A 27,060-nucleotide genomic window follows, 5' to 3' on the forward strand; every position below is an offset into this window, starting at 1 on the left:
TTAGAGAGGACTTTTCTGACTATACTCCAAAATGTCATCGTGCTTTAGACATGCATTTCCTTCTTGCTTACTTTGTCTGTTTAGCAGTTTTCTCTAAGTCATTGTGCTTCCATGTTCAGGCCACAAGCTCTTTACCAGTAAGCTACATGCCTTCTAGAACCTTCATGATCATGGAGGCACCTATTTTGTCCTCTGCTGTGTCCTTTGTCCCTGTGCACATGCCTACATTATAATGGATGCTTAACACTTACGGAATGAAGAAAGTTATACCAATCTGCAGGCTCTTCTAGGCCATTGGATATGCCAAGTAACCTATGTTCATGATGTCAAGAATTGCTTTTGCCCTGTTTTATTGCTAGATTGACTGAAATATTTCTTAGCATATTAGTTTTCTTACCAGGTAATGAATAGAGTAGCAAACTAAATAGCTATTTTATTATATGTTGAAACTAATTTTTTCTCATATGTACTAAAAATCTTTAAAGTTGCATAGAAATATTTTACCACAATAAAACAGTTCCTAATAATTTTTACTTCTAAAATAAATTCACATTTTTGAATCAACAAAGTAATGGTTATTCTCTATTAAGCTATCATTTAATTATTTAAGCTATCATTAATTATTTTCTTCATACCTTGAATTCATTCATTTTATTGAAAATAAATTTAAAGGTTTACAAAAAGCATAATTTAAAATTTTAGATCTTGAGTTCAATAAAAACAACTCAAGCCATATCAATTTCTACATTTAAATTTTTAACAACTTACATATTGTAGAATTTGGGAGAATGATTCTTTAATCCCAATTCTTAAGGTTCTTTGAGGTTTGAGGTCTTGTTATGTGCATTATCTGTGTTTCTGACAAGCACTGATCCTTTTTTTTTAATTTGTACTAGAAGTTACATGGGAAGACCAACAGGGAAAGGCGAATGGTACAGTAAGTGATGACAAACCATTGCCGACCCCGAAACTCCAGTCTGAGCCAGGTTTGTCAGGGTGGAAACCACATGAAAGCATGAGACTATAAACACTGCATTTCATGCTTTTTAAAGTGTGTGTCCTTGTACCTTACCTCTCATTTTGATGTGAACTTTATAGTGTGCAGATCAGTGTGGAGTACATGATGAATGTGTAACATGATTTACTTATAAAATTAACCTCGTGTCTTTAAAGGAAAAATTACTGTGTAAGCACAAGAGAATGTCTGCTTTATGTATTTGATGGTACTTTAATGGAGAAGCACTCACTTCTCTCAACAGGACTGAAGAAAGCTCAATAGAAATATCCCACTTTGTCTTTTTATGCATCCCTATTTTTAGTTTGCAAATGCCAAGAGAGAGTTGTGCCACAATATTATCTCTCTGCCACTTAGGGAGTCAGAAGTTACTGGCTACTACAGGAAAGAAAAGGGACGGCACAGCTCACAGACTCAGAAAGTGTCTCTTCAAACCATTCATGTTATCAAGGAGGTGAAATGTTTCGCTTTCTTCTCCTCAATTTGTACAACAGTTCGATTTCGTAGCAAGTCCCCAACCCTATCCCCATATTTTAAGAGGAAAGACATGAAAGTTGCTAAGACCTATTCAATAATCACTACAACGTTTAATTTGTAATTAGAGAAATCAGTGCACAATAACATTTTATCAACTTTAAAATACTTGAATCATTTTTACTTTTTATATTATTTTAAATGGCTGTGTGTAGGAACAATGATAGTGTATTTTCATGTGCTTGCTTATTTTTCTTTGAGCTGAAAAACCTGTAATTTAAATATATCAAAGTATAAATCAAAATAGTTCATTCATGAGTATTTATTACCGTCTATTGCAATGCCAACATTAATGCCAATAATGAATCATTTGAGTTCATAGGAAAGACAAAGCAATAGTCCTCTTAGAATCTTTGGTGACGTAAACAAGTTAAAAAGTAGTTGCAGCATGCACTGAACCATTGTGACAAGGGCTACTAAGGAGAGTGGAGTGCTGGTGAAGCTGACTGCACAGAAAGTCCACAGTGTGAGAGCCGATGGAAAGTCAAGTGAAATGAAATGAAACCTAAGTCATTTCAGGGATTTAAATACATTCACTGGAGATGAAACTATGTTTAGCAGTCTTAACTGGACTCAGTGTATTGGAAAGTCGTAATTTTTAATATGTTTAAAGAGATATAAAAATACAGATGTAAAAATAATTTGTATTATGGTTTATATAATAAAAATACCTCTTAAAAGTATCTCTCAAGATAAAGATTTAGTTCTGTAGAGCTCTTGCTTGTTGAGCGAGAATCTCTGCTAGATTTCTACCACTAAAAACAAAGTGACTAATTAATTTTCCTCACTATATTGTATGATGTGGATTATCTTTGCTCATAAACTCTTACGTGGCATCAAACCTGATATTTTATATAAACCTATATTTTTATGTCAAGATCACAAGCCCATGCAGTGTTTGGCTAAAAGAATATAAATCAAAGATTTAATTTCACTTTATTTGCATAATATATACTATTATATACATACACATATAAAATGTACATACACATACAAAATGTGTGTATACTATATAAATAAATGTATATGTATGTATATAAATATATGTATACTTATATATATCCTTTATTTGGACATACTTCTTCAGTAAAGGAAATTGGTGAGTACTTCATGTCAGAATGATGATTTAAATTTTGTGTTTTGACACTTGTAAGTTTTGGTATGAGTTATACCATGAAAACTGATTGTCTAAATCAAATACAATTGAAATTAAAGTTTTAGTTGTATGATATTCTAGTAAAATAGAATAAATGTGGAATACATACATATCAAAATTTTTTGTAGTTTTAAAAGACATGAAGGATATAAAGAGGTACTATTTTTAATGTGGGACTTTAACTCTGGACTCTATGGAAGATTTGCTAGGAGTCTTTATCTTTAGGTAAATCTAGGCTTTCAATGGTTTATGTGTTAAAATCAGTGCTCAGTTCTTAGTTTTATCCACTAAAATTAAGACCACCTTTCATGGGTTATCAAAATTGGTTATCAGACATCGATTGTAGTAAAATGTTATATTGGAAAAGGTGTCTCTGTGTATGAACCAAAACCCTAAAGGCAAGTTTTGGGTCTACCAGTAATATATACTGTTCTTCTTTTCAGTTGTCCTTTAAAAATATACAAAAATTAGAACATTTTGCAACTTTTCCATTTTAGAAAGTATGTCAACAACAAATGTGATAAACACTTTAGTAATAAATGCTAATTTTCATGATAAAGATTAGAGAATGAGGTAAATGTTTGAGTGAATTTTGAATGGCATCTGCTTTTTTCCTTTATCCCACTTCACAATAAGATGTCCTAGTGAGGAATTGTTCACTTTCTAATGTGATGGATGGCTCCAGAAATGGAGACCCCTGGGAGTGTGTGTGATCATATTCTCCCCTTTGTCACATGAAGGTCTCTGCTGTGAGTACAGAACAGTGTCCAGAAGTTACTGCTTAATCATTCATACTCCTTTTAGGCATGCATTTTAGATTTGTTTTAGGGTATAAATTTAATGGAGCTGGTCTTTTTGTTTGTTTGTTTGTTTTTGGTGAACCTCGGCCCCAACATATGCTAGGCAAAGCCCAGCCCTAGATGTTCTTAATATAAATGGAAGATACATAATCATTGACAATAAATAATTTATTTTTTATTTGCAATCTTACTGTAGACAAGAAAGCTATGATCCCTGCAGATTCAATGAGTACTATTATACATTGAAAACACATGTTAAATTGTTTAATTTACATTTATTTGTGAGTTTATCTGCACATTAATGACTAGAAATTACCTCTGAGAAAAAGTGTACGTCTACATAAAATAGTTCAGTTACAAACTGTGTTTGCCACATAGGAAGTATGCTGAGAAGGCTAATTGGTTGACTTCTTCACATTTAATAAATGTTTGGAAGTGCGATAGATTCACAGATATTTCAGTCATTCAGAATGTGTCAAAATAGCACTTTAATGAATTCTATGTTTGAAACATAGTAAATAATTCATAAAAGAATTCATAAAAGAATTGTTAGTCAATTTATTGCTTCCTATGTATACAGTGTTATAATTTGATATTTTTATCCTTTCACTCTGGAAAGATTATTCAGGATTCTATTTTTAGTTACTTTTACATATTTTCTGATTATTTATAGATTGTGATAGAACTAATTCATTTTTTTGATAGAGGAAAATTTGTGTAAGGCAAATTAATATTTATTAATAAGGCACAGATTAGCAGATGAGCTTTGAATGTAAGTAGTAGTAAAACACTTAGACATCAGTATAGCCATCATGTGATCTTCAGTGGACTAATTTCAGGACCTCAGACAGACACCAGAGTCCAGTCTCTCCTGATTGTCCCTAAAGCTGTCCTGCTTGACTATGTGCTCATCCAGGCCTGTTTTGGAAAGATCCATCTTTTTTACAGTGTCATTATAAATCTCTCACCTAATAAATTCCCACACTGCATTCCCTAAGGAACTTAAACTCTTTCATTTGTGTTTCATTTCATTGTGTTGGAAGTATTTGAAAGACAATTTTACATAATGATAAATTAGCGCTTATGAGTTTTCCTAAATTTATATTTTATTGTGATTTCTGAACATATTTTGTTTGCTGTGCTATAATGAACAGAAAAGGCAATGAACATTTTCTTTATAAGATCTTTGTATTTGCTAAGTCTAAAACAAAAGTCTAGGCATAACTGATAGAAGCTAGCAATTATGAGGAAGGGTACTTTTTCTGTCTGTGATCACTTACCTGATTATGGTTAAATGGAGAGTCTGGTTTGCTGATATTAGGAGTGTGGTACTGATTGTTGCCTGAGAGAGGAATTCACTCTTCAATTACCATTGACTGCACTGAGGAGTATAGCACTTGTGACCGAGGAATGACCAAATGCAAGCTACAGAATGGGAGGTTTGCAGGGGAGATATAAAACTTCTTTTTTTAAAATTGACTTCATTTTTAAGAATTTCTCACATGTATACAATTAAATATACATATAACCCTCATTGTCTTCTCCATCTTACCTTATAACCCTACCCAACTTCATTTGGGAGGCAGATAACTCATTAAGTTCACGGGAGCATGGCAACCCACAGGTTGACACGTAGCTGCTTTTAAGGCTCAGTGGAGTCTGCTCTTCATTACAATACCCTGTACAAACGAGGTTTGTTTGTTGTTGTCTTTACAATTTGTAGCATGATATAGACTTGATTGAAGTGTGATTTATGATTTTAAGTGTTTTTATTTAAATGAAACAGATTTAACACATACTACATAATATAATTATAAGGAAGGCAAGAAAGCATTCCACAGAGCTGATATAACTGGGTTTATACATGGAGTCTTTCTGATTTGCTGCGTCTGTCTGCTACAGTTATATTTCATATCTACTTTTTGACCTGTTTTTCACTGTATCATAGTTACATAAATAATGAAAGTAGTTTTTTAATGGACACTTTTTGTTAGTACTGAGATATGGTGGTCAAAATATATCCTTTTAATCCCCATTACAAATAACATAAAATTTGTATTGTCTAAGATTTATAAAATGACTGTGTTTGAGAATGTAGGTGTTAATCTGTCACCTATAAAACTGAAATCATCCTAGGTTCCTTGACCATTGCTATGAAGTTTTGTTTTGTTTTTCTAAGAGTGTTTATAATTAAATGTCTGGGTGTCACGGTGAGAACGTGGGCTCTTGGTCTCTTTCCTTGTCAGACTCACTCCCTCCCGTGTCTGTGGTCAGAGAGCATTGAGTAGGAACCTTTTGTTCTAGTACCGTCCTGCTGATGCTTGTTCTGTGACTTTGGATACGTTCACTCGGATTCTCTTTGCTTCCACTATTTACTGTAATAATGGGGGAGATTGAGAAGAGTTGTCATTTAAAAAGCAATATGTAATATGAAAACCATATAAATTAACCCAGTGTACAAGGAAATACTGGTTTGGGAAGAAAGCTTAATTGCAATCTGTGTTTTCTGAAAAAACAACGTTCTCTTAGAGATGCTGCAAGTGTCTGTAAACGACTGTGTTCTTCCCAATCCTTACCAATTTACATCTAACTGTGATGAAACTATTTTAGCACTGTGCTAAATGTTTACCTATGAAAATGTCATATCAAAGAATAACAGTGTGATGTTATTCAGCATGGACCTTTGTTGTTAATGTATCTAATTGTTCACATTATCTTCAGAGTCCAGGTGTAATGAGCATGTAAAGGAAATAGAGGCATAGTTTTTATGCGCATGAGTACAGTTCAGAAGGACACAGTATCTATTTACTGTGGTCAACCCTATTAGTGGTCTCCAGTTAGAAATGCACTTGGGAGGAATATATCATTTTGATATGTGAAAATATGGTTACACAATAAAAACATGTTGCTAGTTATCCAAACTGTACCATTCCTTTTCCAGTTATTTTAGCTTTCATCTTTTTCTAAGATATTTTAGAACTTTTCTTGTAATAGAGTTTGTTTTCTTGCCATTAATAAAAAGAAACATTTGTTGTAAGAATTAATTACCTCAGAACTTACAGTTCTTATATACTTGCATTCCAACATGTTTTTTCCCTCATAAATAACTCAAAGACTATAATTCACTTAATCAAGAACTGATTGTGGTATTAAAGAATTTTGCGTCTTTAACTCAGATGAGTACTTGATCTCGATAGGAGATTATGACTTTGTGTTGTAATATTTTCCTGTGTCAATTGTACTAATACTGCCTCACCAATATGTTAATTTAATTGGCTTTGTTTTCTTGATTTCAAATTACTGTATAAACCAATAGCTTTTCAATTTCTCAAATAGTAGTTAGAAAAGTATTATTACCCAAACATATGCCACATCCATTCCAGTCAATGGTGATTTCCAATGGTAAAAGTTAAAAGAAACTGTAGCAATAATCTATAATGTGATATTCATAAGAATTTTCTGAATAAATAATTATTATAAATGAATATGATAAACATTTGTCAAAATTAAATGACAATTTTAATTTTCAGTGATAAATTATAACCTCATATTTTAATCTACTCTTGTTATAGTGAATTGTATTATATTTTATTATTTTTTAATTTTCTATTTAAACATTTAACTAGGGTGAAGTGATTTAATGAAATATTGGCCTGATAAACAAACACCACATTTTGGGTGGGACCCAGGTCTTTTTAATAATGACTCAATTAAATTCTTTGTTCAGATACTTAGATGTTGAAAGCTTTGCATAGGTTTTAATTTGACTGAGTAATGTCTTGAAATATGTGAACATACAAATAATATTGGTTTTACTAATGGTATTTTTTTTTTAGTGTCAGTATTCAAGATTGGCTGTGCTTTTTCAGTTTCTCTTGTATGCACTAACTTTATTTTTCTCATTCTGCTAACCTGTACTTACCTAACTACATTCCCATCAGTTCTTCTAATCTGTTATAGTATACATCTGACTCTCTTCCCTACAACTGCACAGGACTGCTGTCAGAATGGCTCGGTTCTTTCCCTCAGCGTCTCTTTAGCTTTCGAGAACATCCACTCATACCCATCTCCTTTGTCTATGTCTGTTCATTGCATGCAGTGATCACAGAAGACATGGACTCCACAAGGAAGAGAAACTCAGGTCTGTGTCTGCTCCTGGCCTCCTTTGCTCTCTTTTCATGTAACCTGACTTATCCTATAAACAGTTTACCATGTTTGCTCATTTCATAACTTTACACTTCTCTAATATATGAAAATATTAAAATTTTCAGGTGTTTAAGTTTTTATATTACAACTTTTTACAATAGGTGCTTCAATTTTATGGATAAAAGTAGAATTTCACAAAATTCATGTCTTGTCTCTCTATAACTAGAAAATAGCCAGAGACCCAAGAGATACATATATATGTATATGTATATATGTGACTATTTACCTGAGAAAAATCACCTAGATTACATTAATTAGTCATAATTTACTCCCAAACTTATTCTCTGTTTAAACTTGATTTGTTCTATTTTTACATAACTTGAAAAATGCATTTTTTGGTATATTATGGCCAGTATTTTTCTAGGATATTAGGATACCTAAGACTTAATACTTGCTCTGAAGAAAGTTTCTTATATTTATTTATTTATTCCTATTACTTAGAAATTAATAGATCAGGATAATATGCTATGCTAATTTGCTAGTATGAATGATTTTAATCTTTTCAATAAAATTACAAATTTAAATAAAATCTGTTTTAAATAAATATATACATAGAGGGATTCATGTAAGAGGTGAAACTTTAATATTTATTAAACACACATTCATTGAACAAATGCTCTGTAATGCTGTCCTATGTGTTGGCAACATCAAGGCAAACAAAACAGCTGCATATCCTTGTAGGTATTTTCAGGGCTTGACTTGCAAATAATGGCAATAATTAATTACTGGTACTATTATTATATGAGAATCACAAACACTGATGTCATTTATATCAGAGATTTATGTTAGTTCAAGCAATACTTCTGATATTGAATTAAAAGTTAGGAAATGTTGGATGTTTCTGTAGAGAACTTTTCAAATAGATATGGAATCAAGGCAGCAGTGATCAAAGACCTCAAGCATTGTTACATAGAAATTACTAAAATTCACAGAGGTTCTGTGAGATTTATTAAAACACGTTAAGCAACAGAAATGCAAAGATGTTAGTCATTTAAAAGAACAGATTAAAGTGTCATCAATAATACAGAAATCCATCAGTTAATAGATAATGATTAAAATTAAGGATACCCATATAATACATGAAAAGCTAATAAAGATGTGGTGCCTTCAATTCATGGAATAGGCCTTATTGATGCAGGAGTGGGGGCATAAATAATCTCTTGTTATTTGGTTGCCGGATGCTTATACAATTTACAGGAATATACAGGTTGTATATCCTTCAGAAGAATTTGAGTTCTTTCCAGATGGGTTAGGTAAGAAACTCATTTGGGTTATCCAAGTATAAAGGATTAATAGTAGCAATTAAATATGTGAATCTGAAATTTAGAAAAATATCCATACTGGGCATTTTAGAAAGTAATGCCACTGGCAGATATGAACATTCAAAGAGCTGGAAGGTCTCTTTACATTTAAGACTCAAATAAGTGAAGAACAGAAATTTGCTAGAACAAACTTCCTGTCATTAAAAGAAGAGACTTCAAGAACAAAGAATTGTAAGAAGGAATCTAGGCAGTAGAGACAGACTGTAGAGAGAAAGAGTCATGCTGACTTACTCAAAGATAACACTGATTGGCAATGGTCTTTGTCTGAGGGCACTCTTATGAACTTTATGGGCTGAAAGTGCAATTAAAGAGCAAGAAGGGTCATGGGAAAGAAGATGATAGTAAATGAGGATCATGAGGAGGAGTCTTGCTGTCTTGATGTTGTAGAGAAGTTAGAAAGGAATATGCTAGTTTAGATGGACAGAGATCCTAAATTCACAAGGCATTGTTTCCTTTTAGCTTGTGTGATTGACTCACTAGTACAGTTCTAGTGTAATTATTTTGATCCAAGGTTGGATGATGAAAAGTTATAAAGTGAGAGAAAATAAAGAATTTGGGAGTTCATGACAGTTGACTTAATGTGCTAATGAATGATCAGAGAAAGTCATGGTTAGATGCGGATATTTTTAAATTGCTGAGAGAAAAGATTTGATGAAATCACTGTAATTTAGTATGATATTAAAAACAAATTGAAGAAAACAGGAAATTATTATCAGAGACTAATTTGGTATTTTTTTTAATACAATGCAAAGAGAATGTTTGCCTCCAGGAGTATGTTCCTGAGAAAGAAAATATAATGGCAATTGGAGAGGCAAAATATACTTTACTACTAAAACTCTATATAGGTGATTATAGTGTATAGTTTTACTCTATGCACCTTTGCTCTGGGAGATGACCATGCTACCAGCCCCCACCTAGCTACCCTTGAAGTCTTGGATAAAACACACACACACAGTTGTTCATTTCAATTTGCCTTCTTGGCACAGTTGCTGGGCACTACTATCTCCCACATGGAAAAGTTGCCTTTATCAATTTCTTATATCCCCGCCCCCTCTCCCATCTGCCCTAAAAGTCAATTGCTAAACTGCCCTGACCAATTGTCTATAGGAGTGGCCTATGTAGCCACTCCCTTATGAGAACTCACATGACCCTTCGGCCCAGCAATTGGCCCATGGCTTTCTTTACCAACAAATCAAGAACCGGACCTTAGTAGCAGAACCGTACCCTACAGGTGATTGAAGTTACTGAGGTGCCACGAAGGGTAAAAGAGATGTGTTGAAATTTGCTTTGCTAGTGAATGAACATAAAAGATATTTGTGAGATCAAAGTGTTTCTGAGACAACTTCTATTGAAGGGTCAGCTTTCTATTCTGGATAAGAGTAGAACTAGACCTTCTGTTAAGAAGCTGAGGCCATACTGTTTGTAAATGAAAGAATAGGATGTTCCAAGGGAAATAATCTACAGGGGAAAGATTTAGAGAACAAAGGTCATGAATTTTAAGACGAAACTGATTGGAAAATTATCACAAGAAACTGAAAACTAAGTAAATAAAATATACTATATTGTTTTGTAGTGGTAAAAAGAGAAGGGGAAATTAAGCTACTCTAAGAAAGAAAATTCAGAGGTTGCATTTAAATGTTATGAAAGGCTTTTTGTAATATACCAGAGGGTAGAACTAATGTGCTTGAGAGAGTTCAGAGATTCAATCAGAGGATTGATAATGGAGATATTGCTCACATAAGAATAAATGATGTCTAGTGTGCACATGATTTAGAAGAATTTAAGGAAAGGACTGAGGGAGCTTAGAAATATTATATACAAACTCATAGAATTCACAAAATACAAATTTTAAAAATGTATAGAGAAAAGGTTTTATTGGCTTCTTGTATTTATACAAACCAAATTTTGTTATTAAGTAACTAATCCAAAGTCTCTTTGGGCATGTATTTTAAAACTGTTTGGCTTGGTAGTTCTATAACATTGAAGTCTGGGCTCTCTGGCATTCTATTGCAGTCAAACTGCTGCAGATGAGGACTTGGTCTTTACTAAGCAACATTGTGCTAGTTTCTACAACCATAGATACCAAGGACTAAAAGATTAGTGCATTCTGTCCAAAGCCATGAAAGAAGGATCAGTAGAGAAGCTAAGAAGAGGCTCAGATAGAGGAAATCCTGTTAGTAAATCTTATGAGTACAGTTCAAGATGAATGTCAGCTGTAGACAAAAGTGAGAGGTGGTTAATTCTTTTCTAAAGCTGAAGTGTTAATCAGTAAAAGGTTAGTAAGTTTATTAGCCGAGGCTTACATCTCCAATGATGTTGAAGTTTAATTTTCTTTATCACTATAAACTACTAATAGCTCAACCCCAAATATGTGGGAACATTTTTCTGTTATATAGAATTATTTTATTACATATACTATTGTACCATTACTTACTAATTGTTTATATTTTAAATGAATTATTTCAAGTATATTAGCTTGTGGCTGCTAGCATAGGCTGTAACTGTCACAGAAACATCTGCATCCCAGTTTTAGTGATGCACCCCTGAGCTTGTCATCTCTGAAACACTGTATCTGAGTGAGAGCTGACTTCTACAACTTGACTAAAGGGAGTAGTGGCAGAAGAACATAGATTTGCAGGTACTTTCTTTTCTTTTTAATTTTTTATTAGATATATTTCTTTACTTACATTTCAAATGTTATTCCCCTTCCCGGTTTCCTGTCCATAAGCCCCCATTCCCTCCCCTCCACCTCCCCCATACAGAATTCCCCCTACACATCCCTCTTATTGGCCCCCCACCCATATTCCCCTGCACTAGGGGTCCAACCTTGGCAGGACCTTCATTTCCTTCAGCTAAATGCCTACCATTACGATAGCTGAATCATGTCCTATTCTCTTGAGGTTGTTTTGTGGTTTTTGTTTTAGAGCAGCTTCCATACTGTCAAGCTCTACCTTATGATTATTGTCCATTGGTTAGAAATGAAAACCTAGGACTCACACATTGCTCAGTAAGCACTGTTTTTCATAGGTGGCAGTGTTAACTTTCCTATCAATTGTGCATGCGGGTTCCTTTCTTCCTGTAATTTGACTAGGATTTCTTATCCTCTCCTAAAAGTAAACAAACAAATAGATGTACAGCCATTTTTGCTGTCATGACATAGAATTCCAATGAAGGTAGGATTAGCATCTCTCTGGTGACTAAATTGTAATCCATTCACTCTTTTTCATTTATCCTTCTTTTGAGAAATGTCTGTTCAGATAATTTTCCTATATTTGATTGACTTTCTTTCTTTGATGTTAAGAATATATTAAAGGTGTTTAAAAGATTAAAGATGACTTATTGGTTAACCAGTGTCCAGTTTGCAGAACCCTCAAATAGTTGTAACTCCAGCTCCAGGGAATCTGATGCTCACTTCTGTACAGTCATACACACAGTTATTCACATGATTAGAAATAAATCTTTAAAGAAGTCTATTGATTTGTGTATTATGTATATTATTCCACTGCTAAATAAATATCTAGCAAAGGCCTTCCTCTCATTCTGTAGGTTTTCTGTTCATTCTGTTGACTCTTTCCTCTGCTGTGAAGAAGCTTTCAGAGTTTACATAATTTAGTATTTAAATTCTTGCTTTTTCCCCTAGGATACTGGAGTCCTATTCAGGAAATCCTTGCTAGATTCTTGATGGGTTCTCCCGTTTTGTTTTTCTTAGTTTCAAGTCTTTCCTAAAGGTCCATGATGTCTTTATAGATTTGAGAGGTGTGGGTTAGTTTCAATCTCCGTGTGAATGTCCCATTTGCTCAGCACTGTTTGTCTGATAAGTGTTTGGGGGTGCTTGTCAAGAATCAGCTACTACTGCATTGATTCAGTTCTGAGTCTTCTACTCCATGGTTTACACATCTGTCCTGATCTGCTATCTTTATCCACTTTGAAATCAGATATGGGCTTTGTTTGTTTTGCTCCTGATTGCTTTTGTAAATTTTTAGCTTTATTTTGTTTCTACTTAAATTTGGTGTTTCTTTGTTTGTTTCAGCTTCTTTCCTTTCTAACTTGTGAAGGGGTACAATGGTATTTTCTTGAGGATTACATTGAATTTTCAGTGGGGCAGTGTGTCGCCACTTTTAATATATATATATGTATAAACATGGAAGGTTTTCCGCATACCAGATTGTCTTCAGTTTTTCTTTCTTTTCCTTTTTTTAATGTGTTGTCATTTTCATTGTAGGAACCTTTCCTTCCATGATATTTTTATTCTTAGGTATTTTATTTTAATCTCTAGATGCTACTGCAAATGGTGTTCTTTTATGTTTTTTGTCTAAATGAGTTTGTAATTGTTGTATGTAGAAAATCAACTAATTTTTATGTTGATTTTGGTTTCTTTTCTGCATTTATCTCCTCTAGTCCTGAGAGGGTCTTGAGGGTTTTTCACTGACAGTATCAGACCATCTTCAAACAGGTGTGATGCAGCTTCCCCTTTTTGCTGTGTTCTATTTTGCTCTCTTGCCTAATTGTTCTGGCTAAAATTTCGTTGATGTTTATTTGATGTGTTGAACAGGAATGGTGAGATGACACTCCATTTTTCCTTCTTGATTCTAGAAGAAATGCCTTCCTACGTTGCTTGCAGTGGGTTTGTTACTAGAACACAACCACAGTCCTTTATGTAGATGTTGCCTTTAACTGCTTTCATATCGCATTGCAGCTAAGTTAAGGTGCACACAAAAGATCTGCAATGTAGGACGGAAAAGGATAGCTTATTCCATAAACTGAAAAGGATAGCTTATTCTATAAACCCCAAGGGAGTGAGGCTCCTAGTTTCATCACTGTTACCCAAGTTAAACGAGAAATAAAGGCCACAAATGATTCCCTGTGCTTGTATGCCTATCATTGGAGTGTCAGAGACAGGCAGATAGACCTCTGAGGCTCATTGGCCTTGCAGCCTAGCTTAACAGGTGAGTTCAGGCCAATGAGAAACTCTTGTCTTATAAATGCAAGGTATGCAGTATCTGCAGAAAGATTCCAGAGGTTACCCTGTGATTTAAACATGCATACGTACACCCATGCACTCATGCAAAGGAACATTCCACTACAAGACCAAGCATACAAATGCATGTTCAGGCACAAATACACAATGTATATTATTATTATTATTATTATTATTATTATTCTCTTTATAAGTTGGCTAACCCACCCTATGTGTCACATGTGTCCTAGTCATCAGAAGGAACTCAATGCAGGTACCATAAAAGTTTGACATATAAAACAGTCTAAATATTAGAAAATGCATATGTTTATGTTATGTACATTCTATGTCTTCTACATGTGCTTAAGTTTCCTCTTCAATTAGTAATATTTCTATGTAACACTCTGTCTTCTATCCTGATAGCAGCATGCATCATTTTAAATGAATTTTCCCAGACAGTATTTGCTAATATCATCTTTTCACTACACATATTTTTTTCATCCAGGGCTAACTTTTTGTTCTTTTGCTGTTGGGAAATAAATGTTTTATGTCAGAGTATTTCTTGAGGTAGGAACAATTTTACAGGTGTAGTTAATGAACTAATGGGTATTATACTTGTAATATATCACAGATATTCATATGTCTTAATATATCCTTCAGTTTTTCTGCAATATTAACATGCATAGTTATTAAATGACTATCTTAATAAATTGTTGACCACTTTCTGATTAATTTATTTAAGTTTGATGGCATAAAAACAGAAGTAATACCATCATTTGGGAACCTGAGACAGAAGGTTAAGATCAGCCTAAACCTGTCTCATAACACAACATCAGTGTGATAATATATTTACAGGCCATATCATTTAATTCTTTATGGAGACTGTTAGCTAAGACTTTGTTAATCTTTCTGGGAAATTGTGTTCCCTTTTATCTTTAAACAATCTTCACTTTAGATTTCTTACTAATAAGACTTACCGATATATAATGAGTTTTTTACAGTGCATAGGTAATTTTTTTAAATGAATTTTTAAAAACTGGCTTATGAGACGATTCTGTAACTGCCAAATGTGTTGTTATATTTTCAATCACATTATTATTATTATTAATAATAATCGGGTAAGTATTAGATGTTTATTTTGATAGGTACATTTTTGACTAGATATCTTTACTTTGGTTTTAAAGTTATGGTCTTGAGCAAAGGGTATGTATCTGTGTTTTTACATTCCTGTCTACATATGCAGTGCTTATAAATTTACATAACAATGTGTTACTATACCCACCAGTTGAGCCCATTAAGTCCATTGTCTTCATATGTGTTTTTCATTGTATATATATTTATGAAAATTTGTTTTTTCAGTGTGTACAGTTATGAAAAATATGATCTTCCTATAAGTATACTTTTTATATTTGTTAGGGTTGACTAATTGAATTTAGTTTTTAATTTCAGTCAGGGGTTTTAAAGACCACTTTGATATCTAAAATTGATTTTTTTCTTGAAATGGTAACAGGTACTGAGGATACTAATTTTTTACCATTCATTTTTCTCCTTTTTTATAATCTATTTTTAGTTCATTTCAATAGTACTTTTTACATTTACCATTGTGGTTTCATCAAAAGTGCGTTCCATAAACTTTTTTCTTAATTTTACTTATTGAAATTTCAAATTCAAAAATTTCTGATAAGTAAACCTATAATGTATTCTAGGATGACTTGCTTTAACACAGTCTAGTTATATGACAATAGTTTTAAAATGCAGTTTTAAATTGCACTGAAACAGGTAGAAACAATTTTCAGACCAGTTTAATTTACATGATGAGTTAAACGCGAAAGTTCTCGTGCCAAATTTGTATGCTATCAAATATATTCTTCTGGACACATTTGGGCCAATGTTTTCTACTAGTTATCTTTTCTTTTAAAGCAAGTATATTTTATTCATATTCAAATTATGTAAACATATATATAATAGTTATGTTTTTATTTACCAAAAATGCATAGTTTAACTTAAAGCAAAGGCAATACTACTTTAATTTATTTCAAATACTTTGAGTGAACATAGTTTATCAGCTTCACATTTCTTCTTTTATACATCCTAATTAGGATTCACAAGTAAGAACTAAATATTAATTTTATGGGTTTTTTTCTACTTGATAGGTGCTATGGATATAGAGGAGAGAAATCGCCAAATGAAACTTAACAAATACAAACAGGTAGCCGGATCAGATCCCAGACTGGAACAAGATTACCATTCGAAGGCAAGACAATTTTCTTTTTAAAAGTTGTAAAGTAGTCGATCTTATGAAGCTGCTAGATTTTTTTCAGACGACTGAATATAGATGAGTCAGACACAAACATATAATGTAATGGCCCAGTGATAGTAAATTCTACAATGTATGGTGTTTGTGTACCGGCTCTTAGGGATATGCTTCTCCTTACTGGAAACACATTACTATATAACATCTAAGTTAAAAGTCTAAAGACAGGAGCTTTTACATTTGTTCCGTTTTATAAAATTTGTATACCTTCAAAAATGTCTAGGCAATTCTTCCATCATCATCCTGTGTGTTTTTCCAATACATCTTTTTCTGTTTTATGTTTCCTCTTTCAGTATTCTAATTAAATCTGCTTTATTACTGATTTATTGGAGCAAACATGTACTTATGAGGTTTCATTAGTTCAAAAGGTATTTTAGCAAGCATATTTTCAAATTATTTTCTGGTTATATGTTGAGATAAGAGGTATAGGCAGGTAGAAAATTAAGAGTGTTACTTTATTTATCATAGTCTTCAGGGGTTTGAAGTTTTTAAAGGCATTTTTAGGATCACATTATTGTATAACATGGGTAGCCTGTCTAATATGATGATTACATATCATATTCTCAATAATACCATATTTTAGAGGAGAGTCTCATGGAAACAAAGTCAACATAAGGCAAGAGAGAGGTAGCCTTCAAGGCAACGGCAGTGAGCAAGGTGTGCACCGTGACACACACACGAAGAGGCAGCACCAGAGGCGTGGGGCTTATCTAACTGACAGAACACTTTCTAGAGTGTGGGATGCCTGGGAAACAAGCATTAGCACCATTTACAGACAGCCAGATACGTAAAACAGTCAAGCAATAGCGGATAAGGAAGACGCTTGCTCAGTGAGTGGCATCACTCACATAAGGATCAATAAGCCCCAGGTCCAGCACTCAGGGGCAAAGACAGGCCCATCTATGTGAATTCCTGGTCTGCCTGCTCTACAAAGTGAGTTCCAGGACAGCTAGGGCTACACAGAGAGACCTTGTTTTTAAAACTATAAACAATTAATTAGTAGTCCTTAAGAAGCAATAAAAATGGTTCTTATTTAAAATACCTGACAAGTTTGTTTCAGTGTCTTGGAGCAAAAAGATGCTATAGCTAAGAGTTTTGTTTTCCAAACCTCAAGTTTGAAATCTACACTACTCTTTAGTAAATGAATGTTTAAGGACTTCAAATTTTTATAACTTTTGACCCTTTAAGGTTTGGAGAAAGATGAAGTACTGACAAAAAACTAATAATACTGAGCAAGATAACTGCATAATTTTCTAAGTACAATACCAGAGTACAGGCAAAGACCTGGGCACATTTTACATACACAATTCTCTGCCTGTGTCATGTCCATGGGATCCCCATCAGGCAATGCTGATGTATACTAAGTTTTAAAACTTTTGTTCAAAAGTGAAGTGATTCCGAAATTTAGATTTTTTAGTGGAAAGAGTTGTTGGCTAGAAGCCAGACATGAATAATACTGAAAATTGGATTTTTTATTTTGAGAGTGAATTGTCTTACCCTTTGGAGTTTGGCTAGTTTACCATGCATGACAACAACCATAGCATTCCTTTTTTCTGCTGCTAGGACTTTATACTCACCTCACTCCAACATACAATCCAGCCACTAAGATACAATTGCACTCATTCCTAATGTGGGGCTGTCTTTCCTTAGTGGCCTGTCTCCCAGTCATTCCTAGGTTAACCTTTCTCTTTTAAAGAAAAAATGCAGAGTGGTTTTTGTCAATGAAAATTATGTTCTTTTTAGCTTTCATATTAATAGCTTTTTAAGTTGAAAGACATTTTAAGAATCATGTTTTCTTTTTAACGAGAGGCATTATACCTATGGTCTTTATCCATTTTGGTTTTCTCTAAGTGCCACTTAACAAAAACTACTATTGAGTTATATGTTTTTATATGTTATATCCAATTCCCCCCAAAATTATCTTATAAAGGAACTGCAATTAAGTATTGAATGTTAGGTAATCAACTGTTATAAAATAAAGTTAGATTTTTGACTGTTATATTGGTAGCCTGTGGCAAAATATAGAAGGTATATTTATCTACTGTTAGAAATAAATATTGAATAATTTTGTGTTCTAAATTATAAAAGTTAGGTTGCTTACTGTTATGAAATATAGAATGATGAGGAAATAGCATATAAAATAGGAAGTAGCTTATGTACAGTTACAATGTAAAGAAGCTGCGTGAGTTCCATTACAAAGCAGAGGAAGGTTAGAAAATTGAGTGTCACCATCCAGTAAGTCAGAAAATGTCACACCTAATCCAGTGCTCCAAGTCTGAGACAACTCACATGAGACTCAAAGCTGTAGGCATTTAACACATGCTACACTGTGAGCTATAATCCCGCAGTGTCAATGATGGTGTACAAAGCTCTGTGTTCAGCATATTAAATATTAGACTGGTGTTCTCAGAATTGGAAGAAGAAAGTATTTGTAATAAGAATATAAGAGAAGGTGTACATGTGATTTCTAGTTCATCAAAGATTTTCGCAGGCTTTTTCCTCAGAGAAGAATTCCCTCAGAGAGAATCCAAGTTTCATGCTCTGGGATTCTCTTAACATGAACGTGATTAAGCCTTCCATTCTTGGCAGTGATTTATTGATTCACTTATTTTTCTTCTCCAAAATCAGTGTTTTTCTCATTGACTCAGAAACATGTAATTTGTCGATGAAACTTAGCAGCACACATTATAGTTGACCTGAGATTTATATGATGATGAAGTAGCATAATCTTTCACAATTAAATATCAAATAGCATGAAGACTTAGATATCTAAACATAACATTTCAGTTTTGAATTAGCTGTATTTTCATCTTGTATCATTTTTAAAACAATTCAATATAAAGTGTTTTTTAACTATTTAGACATATAATAACTGAGTGTTGCCTTTCTTTGGGTCTCTTCTCTTGCTTTGTGCTATGTCCTGATCACTTATTTCTCTAAGACATCAGTCCCCCTCGGTTAGGGCTCAGGCAAATGGTCTCATTTTATTTTCCTCACCTCCTTAAAGTCCCTGCCCTTTAATGCAGTCATATTCTGAGACACTGCCGTATACATGTAGATTTGGAAGCAATTCAGTTCAGACCACAGCATAGCTCTACAAATTAGCTAATGATCATTTAAATTAACATTTGAGGGACTGGAAAAATGGCCCAGAGACCAGTAGCATGTACATGTTGGAAGACCTAAGTTTGTCTCCCAGCATCTACACACTGGTTTACAACCACTGCAGTTCTAGAAAGTCCAAGGACCCTTTAAGGCACTTACACATACCAGGAAGGTAATGTGTGCACATGAAAATGTACAGGTACACACACACACACACACACACACACACACACACACACACACACACACAAAATACATATAAAACAGATTAACACTTGCATACAGTATGAAAGGTATATTTTATTATAATGTGGGTAATGATCTAAAAGTCAGTGTCTGAAGCTATATTATTTTGAACATTTTAGTTGATTTTGTTACTTTTTATTTCTCCCTTTTTCCCTGTTTTCTTAGCTGTCCTCTCAAATTACTTAGAAAATATTCTGAATTTCTTCCTTGAAGTTCACTTTAGTTTTTCTTAACTCTAAAATCACATTCAAGTATGATTCTTTTAGTCTGAGTTTGATGCTGATATTCAGGCAAAGACTTGTTTTATCATGGTATTTATTGATTTCTATCTCCAGCCATATAGTCACAATTAGAGGAAGGGTGCATTAAAAGAATATTTTGTTATGAATAAGTTGTTTGAAATGGCTGAAACAACAGCTTACATTTTTGTAGCACAGTATAAAATGGCATCCAAATTGCATTTTCTTATTTTTTAGTAAATAAAATGTTCCTAAAAACTAATCAAAGAAAGGTTTTAAATAAAATTTAGCTTCCTGCAGAGAAAAGCCTTGGCCTGTGGGGCAGCTTCAGTCCGTACAAGCACAGTCTGTGCCTGTGCTGCCTAAGAACATGGACACAGTTTTATTTTACCTCCAGCAAAAAGAAGAGTGTTACTCTTCTATGCTTCCACATTTGTTTCTCCAAATGTGACCAAATTGATGTTTGCTAACAACTGATGTGGACCACAGAAAGGAAAGAAGTCTTGCTTAATGTGCTCCAGGATTTGTATGAAAAGTAAATGAAAAGTAAAGAAGGAATGCAGTGAGACAGGCAGTGCCACGCCATGTAGTGTAGTGAGATCAAGTGTTGATGCACACACGCTGCAGACATGAAATGCTCATGCGTGTGTCGAAAGCTTTAATCCCAGACTGGGGCTACCTTTGACCCTTTAGTTCCCAAATAAAAGACACACACAACCTTATTATTTACAATAAGCTTTAATCAACACTAGAGCTGGCCAGATTCCTACCCTCTATGCTATTAAAACCCATTTCCTCTCGATTACCCTGAGTGATTATTTACTATGTTTCATCAGAATTGCTCTTAACTCCAGTTTACTAGCCCTCAAAGCTATCTGTCTTGACTCCTAACCCACTCGACTTTATCTTCCTCCTCTTCCTCCTCTCCTGCTGCACCTCCTCAGACCTCCAGCCCAGGATCCTAAACCCCACCTATGTCTCTTCTGTGAGCTGTTGGCAGTTGGCATCTCTGTTTACCAATTAGAAATAACATTGCAACATCCCTTGGTCTATGTGAGAACTCTCTTATCTCTGGGGCAACTAGGTCTTGGGGGCCAACCTTTAGCATTACAATATACAGCAACAGACCGAACCTCAACACACAGCAATGGGTTTCTTAACCTTTTCATGGACGGGCAAGGTGCTCTCGAGACCTAACACTTTCTGAGGCATTGATAGCAGTTAGAGGCTGGGAAGGAGGGTGTCATTCTCTTTAGTGATGTGGGCATTGGTCAGGTGCCCTTGTTCTATTGAGTAACCTCCCACCCACTCTAGGCAAGAAACTATAAATAGACTCAGTGGGTCAAATACAAGAGAGGTGTGAAGGTAGGGGAGGACTGCTTGGGAAGAAGGAAAGTGTCAGATGAACGACGGGCATAGGGGTGGCGGTGACCAGCATTTGTTATGTAGATAACATGAAACTGCCAAGCAATTATAAAATTAAGAGATATGCACAGGAAGATTGTCGAAAAAACACATGAGAACATATGTGCCCTCTGAGCCAGTCATGCACTGAGTACCTGCTGGTTACTTGTGTTTTGTCCTACAGTCTGTTTATCTCCTATTTCTTGTCTTTCTTATGAAAATATGCATTTTTGAATTTTTATGAATGAACATGGATGTGGATATTGAAGGCAAGCTAAACTATTTTTTCTTTTTTTCTTCTTTCATACATTACATTCTGACTGCAGTTGACCCCCCACTCTTCCCAGTCCTCCCATCCCACCTCTCCTCCATCCCAGATGTACTCCACTTCCATTTCCCTTCAAAAAAGGAGCAGGCCTCTGAGGGATATCAACCAAACATAGCATAAGAAGTCACACTAAGACGAGGCACAAATGCTCATATCAAGGCTAGATGAGGCAATCCAGGAGGAAGTAAAGGGCCCCAGGAGCAGGCATAAGAATCAAAGACAGCGCTCACCCCCACTATTAGGAGTCCCATGAGAACACACAGCTAAGTGAGTATAAGGTATAGCTCACACTCATACAGGGTCCTTTGTGGTCACTTCAGTCTTTGTGAGCCCTGATGAACCCTGCTTATTTGATTCTGTGGGCTGTATTCTCCCATCCTTGGCCCCTCTGGCTCCTGCAATCTCCCCTTCTGAGAGCTTCCCTTGCCTAGTGTTTGGCTGTGGGTCTCTGCATCTGTTCCTGTCAGCTGCTGGATGAGGCCTTTTATCAAGCTAAAATAAGCTAAAAGCATGCTTTGGGAAAGTTTTTGAAAGTAATGACTGTTTTAGCAGTTTGTACCAATATAAGGGTAAGGAAATTCTCCAAGAAAGAGAATAGATGTGCTGTTATATAAGGTTTAAAAATAAAAGGATATGGTTATTGATTTTCATTCAGAGTTAGTGATAAGAATGCTAGAAGGTAATTTAGGGTTCTGATTTTGTTACATGAGAAAACTTGAGATAAATTAATTAACATTCTTTACAATATCTATTACTTTTTATCTAAAAGTTGAGTGTATCATAATCTATGAAGTGCTACACATACATTTCCTACTTTGGAGACAGCCATGCAAAGACCATGAGTTAACACTTGACTTTTACGAAGTCTCGTCAGTAATTAAACACTTCATTTAATCTCATGGCCTAGTTTCCAAAATTAAGTTGGAAATATATTTTCCCTTAAAATGTATAGATTTTATTTATTTAATTTTATTAAAAGTATTCTCAGAAATCCTTGAGCCTACATAATTTTGATACTTATGCTAGAATATGATTTAGAGATGATAATTATGTATATAATATTTAGGAATAATTTCTGCATATAATAATTTATGGGTAAGTTTTAATAAACTTGAACCTTTAGTCAGTCAGTCATCTAGGTCACTATGGAATCATCTGCATGTAATTTCAATTTAATATGAATAATTATACTTTAAATATACCTATAGTTTTGATTTGTTATATAAAGTCCCTATGAGACCAGCAGAAACTGTAATTTTTATATGTATTAGGTCAAAGTCTGCTAATGTTTTTCTAAACATTTGGAAATGTGATTATTTCTATTTCATCAGCTTTGTGGATTTTAAAATAATATACAAACCTGAAAACAGTATAATGAAAGCTTAGAATGTCCCACATGGAAGAAGGAATCTTCTGGAAGCTTAGAATATGTCTCACATGAAAGAAGGAAGCTTTTAAAAGCTTAGAATATGTCTCACATGAAAGAAGGGAACTTCTGGCAGGTGACAGTATGTATCACTGTGAAGTATAAGTTTATAAATGCTATGTGCAATTATTATAATTATTATGTAGCATTAGACCCAGTACTTATTATCATAGCATGTGAGATAGGAGTGATTTTTAAGACTTTAAATTAAACTTGATTTCAATATATTGGCTAAAACCATTAGGTCAATACAACTTCCTTTCATTCTTGTTTTTGTTTTTGTTTTTATTAATCATTCCATTTGTTTACATCTCAAATGATATCCTACTTCCTAGTTACCCCCTCCACCAACCCCCCCATCTCATGATATCCCAGTTCCCGGTTACCCCCTCCACCAAACCCCTATCCCACACCCGGCCTTCCCCCTACCCTTTGCCTGTATGAGAGTGCTCAGAAGTGTGCTTGGCTCTATGATTAAGTATTTCAGGGCTTTTCTGTGGTTAGGAATAGGAGCAAGCTGGAATTCCCCAGGGCACAGACATAATAGATACTTTTACTTCTTAAGATTGACTCCATTTCTGTCCACCCACAAATCACCTGAATCATGAGGAAGTGATTTCTTCTTCGTGGGATGGTTGAGCAGTTAGGGGCATTTGCCACTAAGATGGGACCTAATTCTTATCCCAGAAACCCATATGCTGGAAAGGAAAACTGGTCCTTGCAAAAATGTCCTCGGACTTCTCTGACAGCGTGCACGCACACGCCTGCTTCAGTAGTGTGCAAACGCCTCCTTTCTCAAGGTTGTTCTTATAGCTCCACTCTTCGGTTATTTTGTCTTTACTTTCTTAAAATTATCTTATTGCACTTGTAAGTCAAGTGATTCTAGTACTGTCATTGTATTCTGATTATATGCATCACTCCACATGAATTCTTTTCTAACTAGCAAACAGGAAAGAAAATCTTTATTCTAAACAGCATACCAACCTAATACTTTAAACTATAATTAATTCCACTTTGTTTCTTTTAGTGTCCTAAAAGATAATATTTTTTAATATCTTAAATGAAGAGGAACAGAAAGACATTAATATGTCAAGAATGGTCATGGTCAGTTTGTTAGACGCCTGTTTCTCACTGAGCCCGTGAGGATGCCTGAAAGCACTGTGTTGTTCTTAATGACAGTAGTAAAAGGAATAAAAGTATACTTCAGTGCCAGCTGACTTTCCTCTGCTTTTTAAAGCAAGCAGAGTTCTCTGAATCCTTTTTTGCACATGGGAACGTATTTGCTACCTTGTTGTGTGGTGCCTTCTTCTTACCTGCAACTCAAAGCTGCATGCCTGCATGTCCCTGCAGCTAGAATGTGTGCTGCAGCATTCAAGAAAAAATCTGCAGAGAGGTAGCATCTGAAGGAAAGAGTGAGCAATGAAGGGAGGACAGGAGGGAGGGAAAGACGGACAGATGAGTGGCAGGGAAGGGAGCAGAGGAAAGAGGCGAGGGGAGTAGGCATCCATCCAGCATTCCACAATCCAAGCATGGAAATGGGTAAGCACAATTAATGCTCATAGGGAAGAGCCATGTGAGATCAACAGGCCATGTGGTTAGCAAAGCCACTTGAGACTGAGAGCAAAGCAGTCAGCGACTTGGAGATTCCTGTTAATAAGCTTTGTACTGCATAAAGAAAAGGACGTGTTAGATACAGGGCAACTTACAGCTAAGAAGCTCTTGAGCATAGAAGACACTGGAGGACAGCCAGTGGTAGTATATTAAGGTAGAAATATATAAGAATCAGGTATATTTTATTTAGGATAAAATAATGGAAAATTAGCTGGATCTGATTATGAGGAACTTTCTGTGTTACCATTAAGTATATGTTAGTCATTTTATTTTATGCTTATTTACATTACTTAAATTATATGTAATATTTAACTGTTTACATTATTTTAGCACATATTTTTAAGGATACAAATATCTATATTCTTGCATTCTTCTATACTGCTTTTCTAAATTTTTATCAAATTTACGATATTGTAGGTTTTGAAGATTTTTAGGGCAGTCACTATTATGAGCAAATGTGGGCATTTAGAATATTTTAAATACTAATGAAACGTAAAGACAAGGAGTTCTATGTAGAGGCTACTACTGTAACCCAGGCAGACTTGACTAGTGCTCCATCCACGTGGTCTCTGGAGGTCTAGCAGGCCCTCCTTCTTCCTGTTATGCGAAGGTTAAAGGACAGTGGACCCGAGTCACCAGGCCTGCCATATGCCTGAAGGTCATGACCACAGGGACTCTCAGGGCATTTCAGGTTTCCTAATGTCCTTGCGGTTCTCAGATTATTATTTAGCTGTAGTCCTCCCAGTATCTTGGTCTCTCTAGTACCTTCCAAGGTATCAGTATTTGAAAGAAAGGCCCATTTATACCCCTGCTCATTAAGTTTGTTCTGTACCTGCCTGCTTCAGAGTCTCAGGTCCTGCTGCTGAGACTCTTTATAGCAACACTTGCGATGCTAGCTGTGGTACCTCACACCTGGGGTATGACTAAGAAAGCTAATCTGAGTGTCGCATATATTACTCAAGCATGTAAATATTCTCTAATCATAAAAATTAGGTAATGAGCCATGTAGTACCTAAAGATGGCTACAAAAACCAACTCCAACCAATTCCAAGTTTTTGTGGTTAGGCCAGGTTTCTTTTTATTTCTTTGTAATGTTTTTAAAATGATTATTTTAAATTGTATTTTTTAATCTTCCAACTGCCATCTTGTCAGCCTTCCTCTCTTGTGTACACACACACACACACACACACACACACACACACACACACACACACACCAGCCTTCTTTCCCCTTTCATGTCCCACATGTCCTCATGTTCTGCTCTCCCCATCTCCATCTTCAAGCCCTTTGCTTACCCTCTCATGCATTTCGCTCTAGTTTCATGATATTTTTTAGTTGTGTGTAGACCATAAAAGCTTCTGACCCAAGCTTCTAGGGGAGCTGTCACTCGTGTTGGTTGATGAAGCGCTTTCCTCATGTCTGGGTCTTTCAGCTTGGAGTAAGAGCTGACATTTTATTCTGCCCTCTCTTGACTTTGATGTGCATGAAATGGTTTCTTAGTAAGGCTCTGCTCTCAAAAGAAACAGATGACATGCTGTGTCATATGAGAATGGCTTATTTCTATTAACATGGCTAAGGGCTCTGCAGTGTCTGAAAAGGGCAGACTTCAGCTCCAGAGTAAGACAGAACATTCAAATCATATGCATTTGCAATTTCACAGGAGAATAAATGGAAGGAAAATAAGTCTAAATCAGTATATAATCTATTTTTAATATTCCAAGTAGATCATATATAGATCATTAATATGTTTTCTATACATAGGTAGAGTTTTAAAATTGTATTTTGGGAAGGGAAACGATAAATTATCTAAAGTTGTTTGTAAACCATAAGAATTACTCAAACTTTAACTGGTTATAATAAAAGGTTGGTATTTTTCCTGATTTGAAACTTTCCTTTGAATCAAATATAACTAGTTATAGTTAACAGTTTTCATAATAACAATATAAACTAGAAGGTCAGGTTTAATGGCTTCTTCATTTGTGAGACATGGGATTAGAAAGTACTTTATTCAGGTCTATAGCTAGTTCCAAGGTTTTCAGGGTGACATATTTGAGGTGAGAGCTTAATGGTGGGCAAAACTTTGGTGTCCTCTAAGACTAGAGCTAATATCACGAGAAATAGCTATTGAGTCAAGTATTTTTGGTCCATTTGAAGCTAAATTGACCCAAGAGGAATTTACTTTCTCTGTTGTTTTTATCTAGACTCCAAGAAATCAGAGAACTTTCTTAAGATTGCATGGCTACTTGAAGTAGTCATAAACTATTACAGGAAAAATAGTTTAATTATAACCAAAATTATCTGACTACATGTTTATTTTTCACTAATATTGTTTCTAGAGTATGTCTTTATGGCATGAGGTTAGAAATTGTTTTTTAGAAACACACTAGAAGAAGTTGT

General features: G+C 34.6%; 1 protein-coding gene across 50 annotated transcripts in view; it reads left to right on the forward strand.

Moving 5' to 3' along the window:
• Positions 1-27,060, forward strand: part of Rims2 (regulating synaptic membrane exocytosis 2) — a 520,587-nt gene that overhangs the window by 371,546 nt on the left and 121,981 nt on the right. For 20 of the 50 annotated variants that reach the window (XM_087555415.1, XM_087555422.1, XM_087555424.1 and 17 more), the window contains 2 exon segments: positions 7,605-7,646; positions 16,144-16,244. The exons of 4 other annotated variants lie outside the window; for them this stretch is intronic. In XM_087555415.1, the coding sequence (XP_087411541.1) occupies positions 7,605-7,646; positions 16,144-16,244 (143 nt within the window). 50 annotated transcript variants of the gene reach the window in all.

This window comes from Rattus norvegicus, chromosome 7 (assembly GCF_021556685.1).
Source record: "Rattus norvegicus strain SHRSP/BbbUtx chromosome 7, alternate assembly SHRSP_T2T, whole genome shotgun sequence".
In the NCBI taxonomy this organism is placed as follows: domain Eukaryota; kingdom Metazoa; phylum Chordata; class Mammalia; order Rodentia; family Muridae; genus Rattus; species Rattus norvegicus.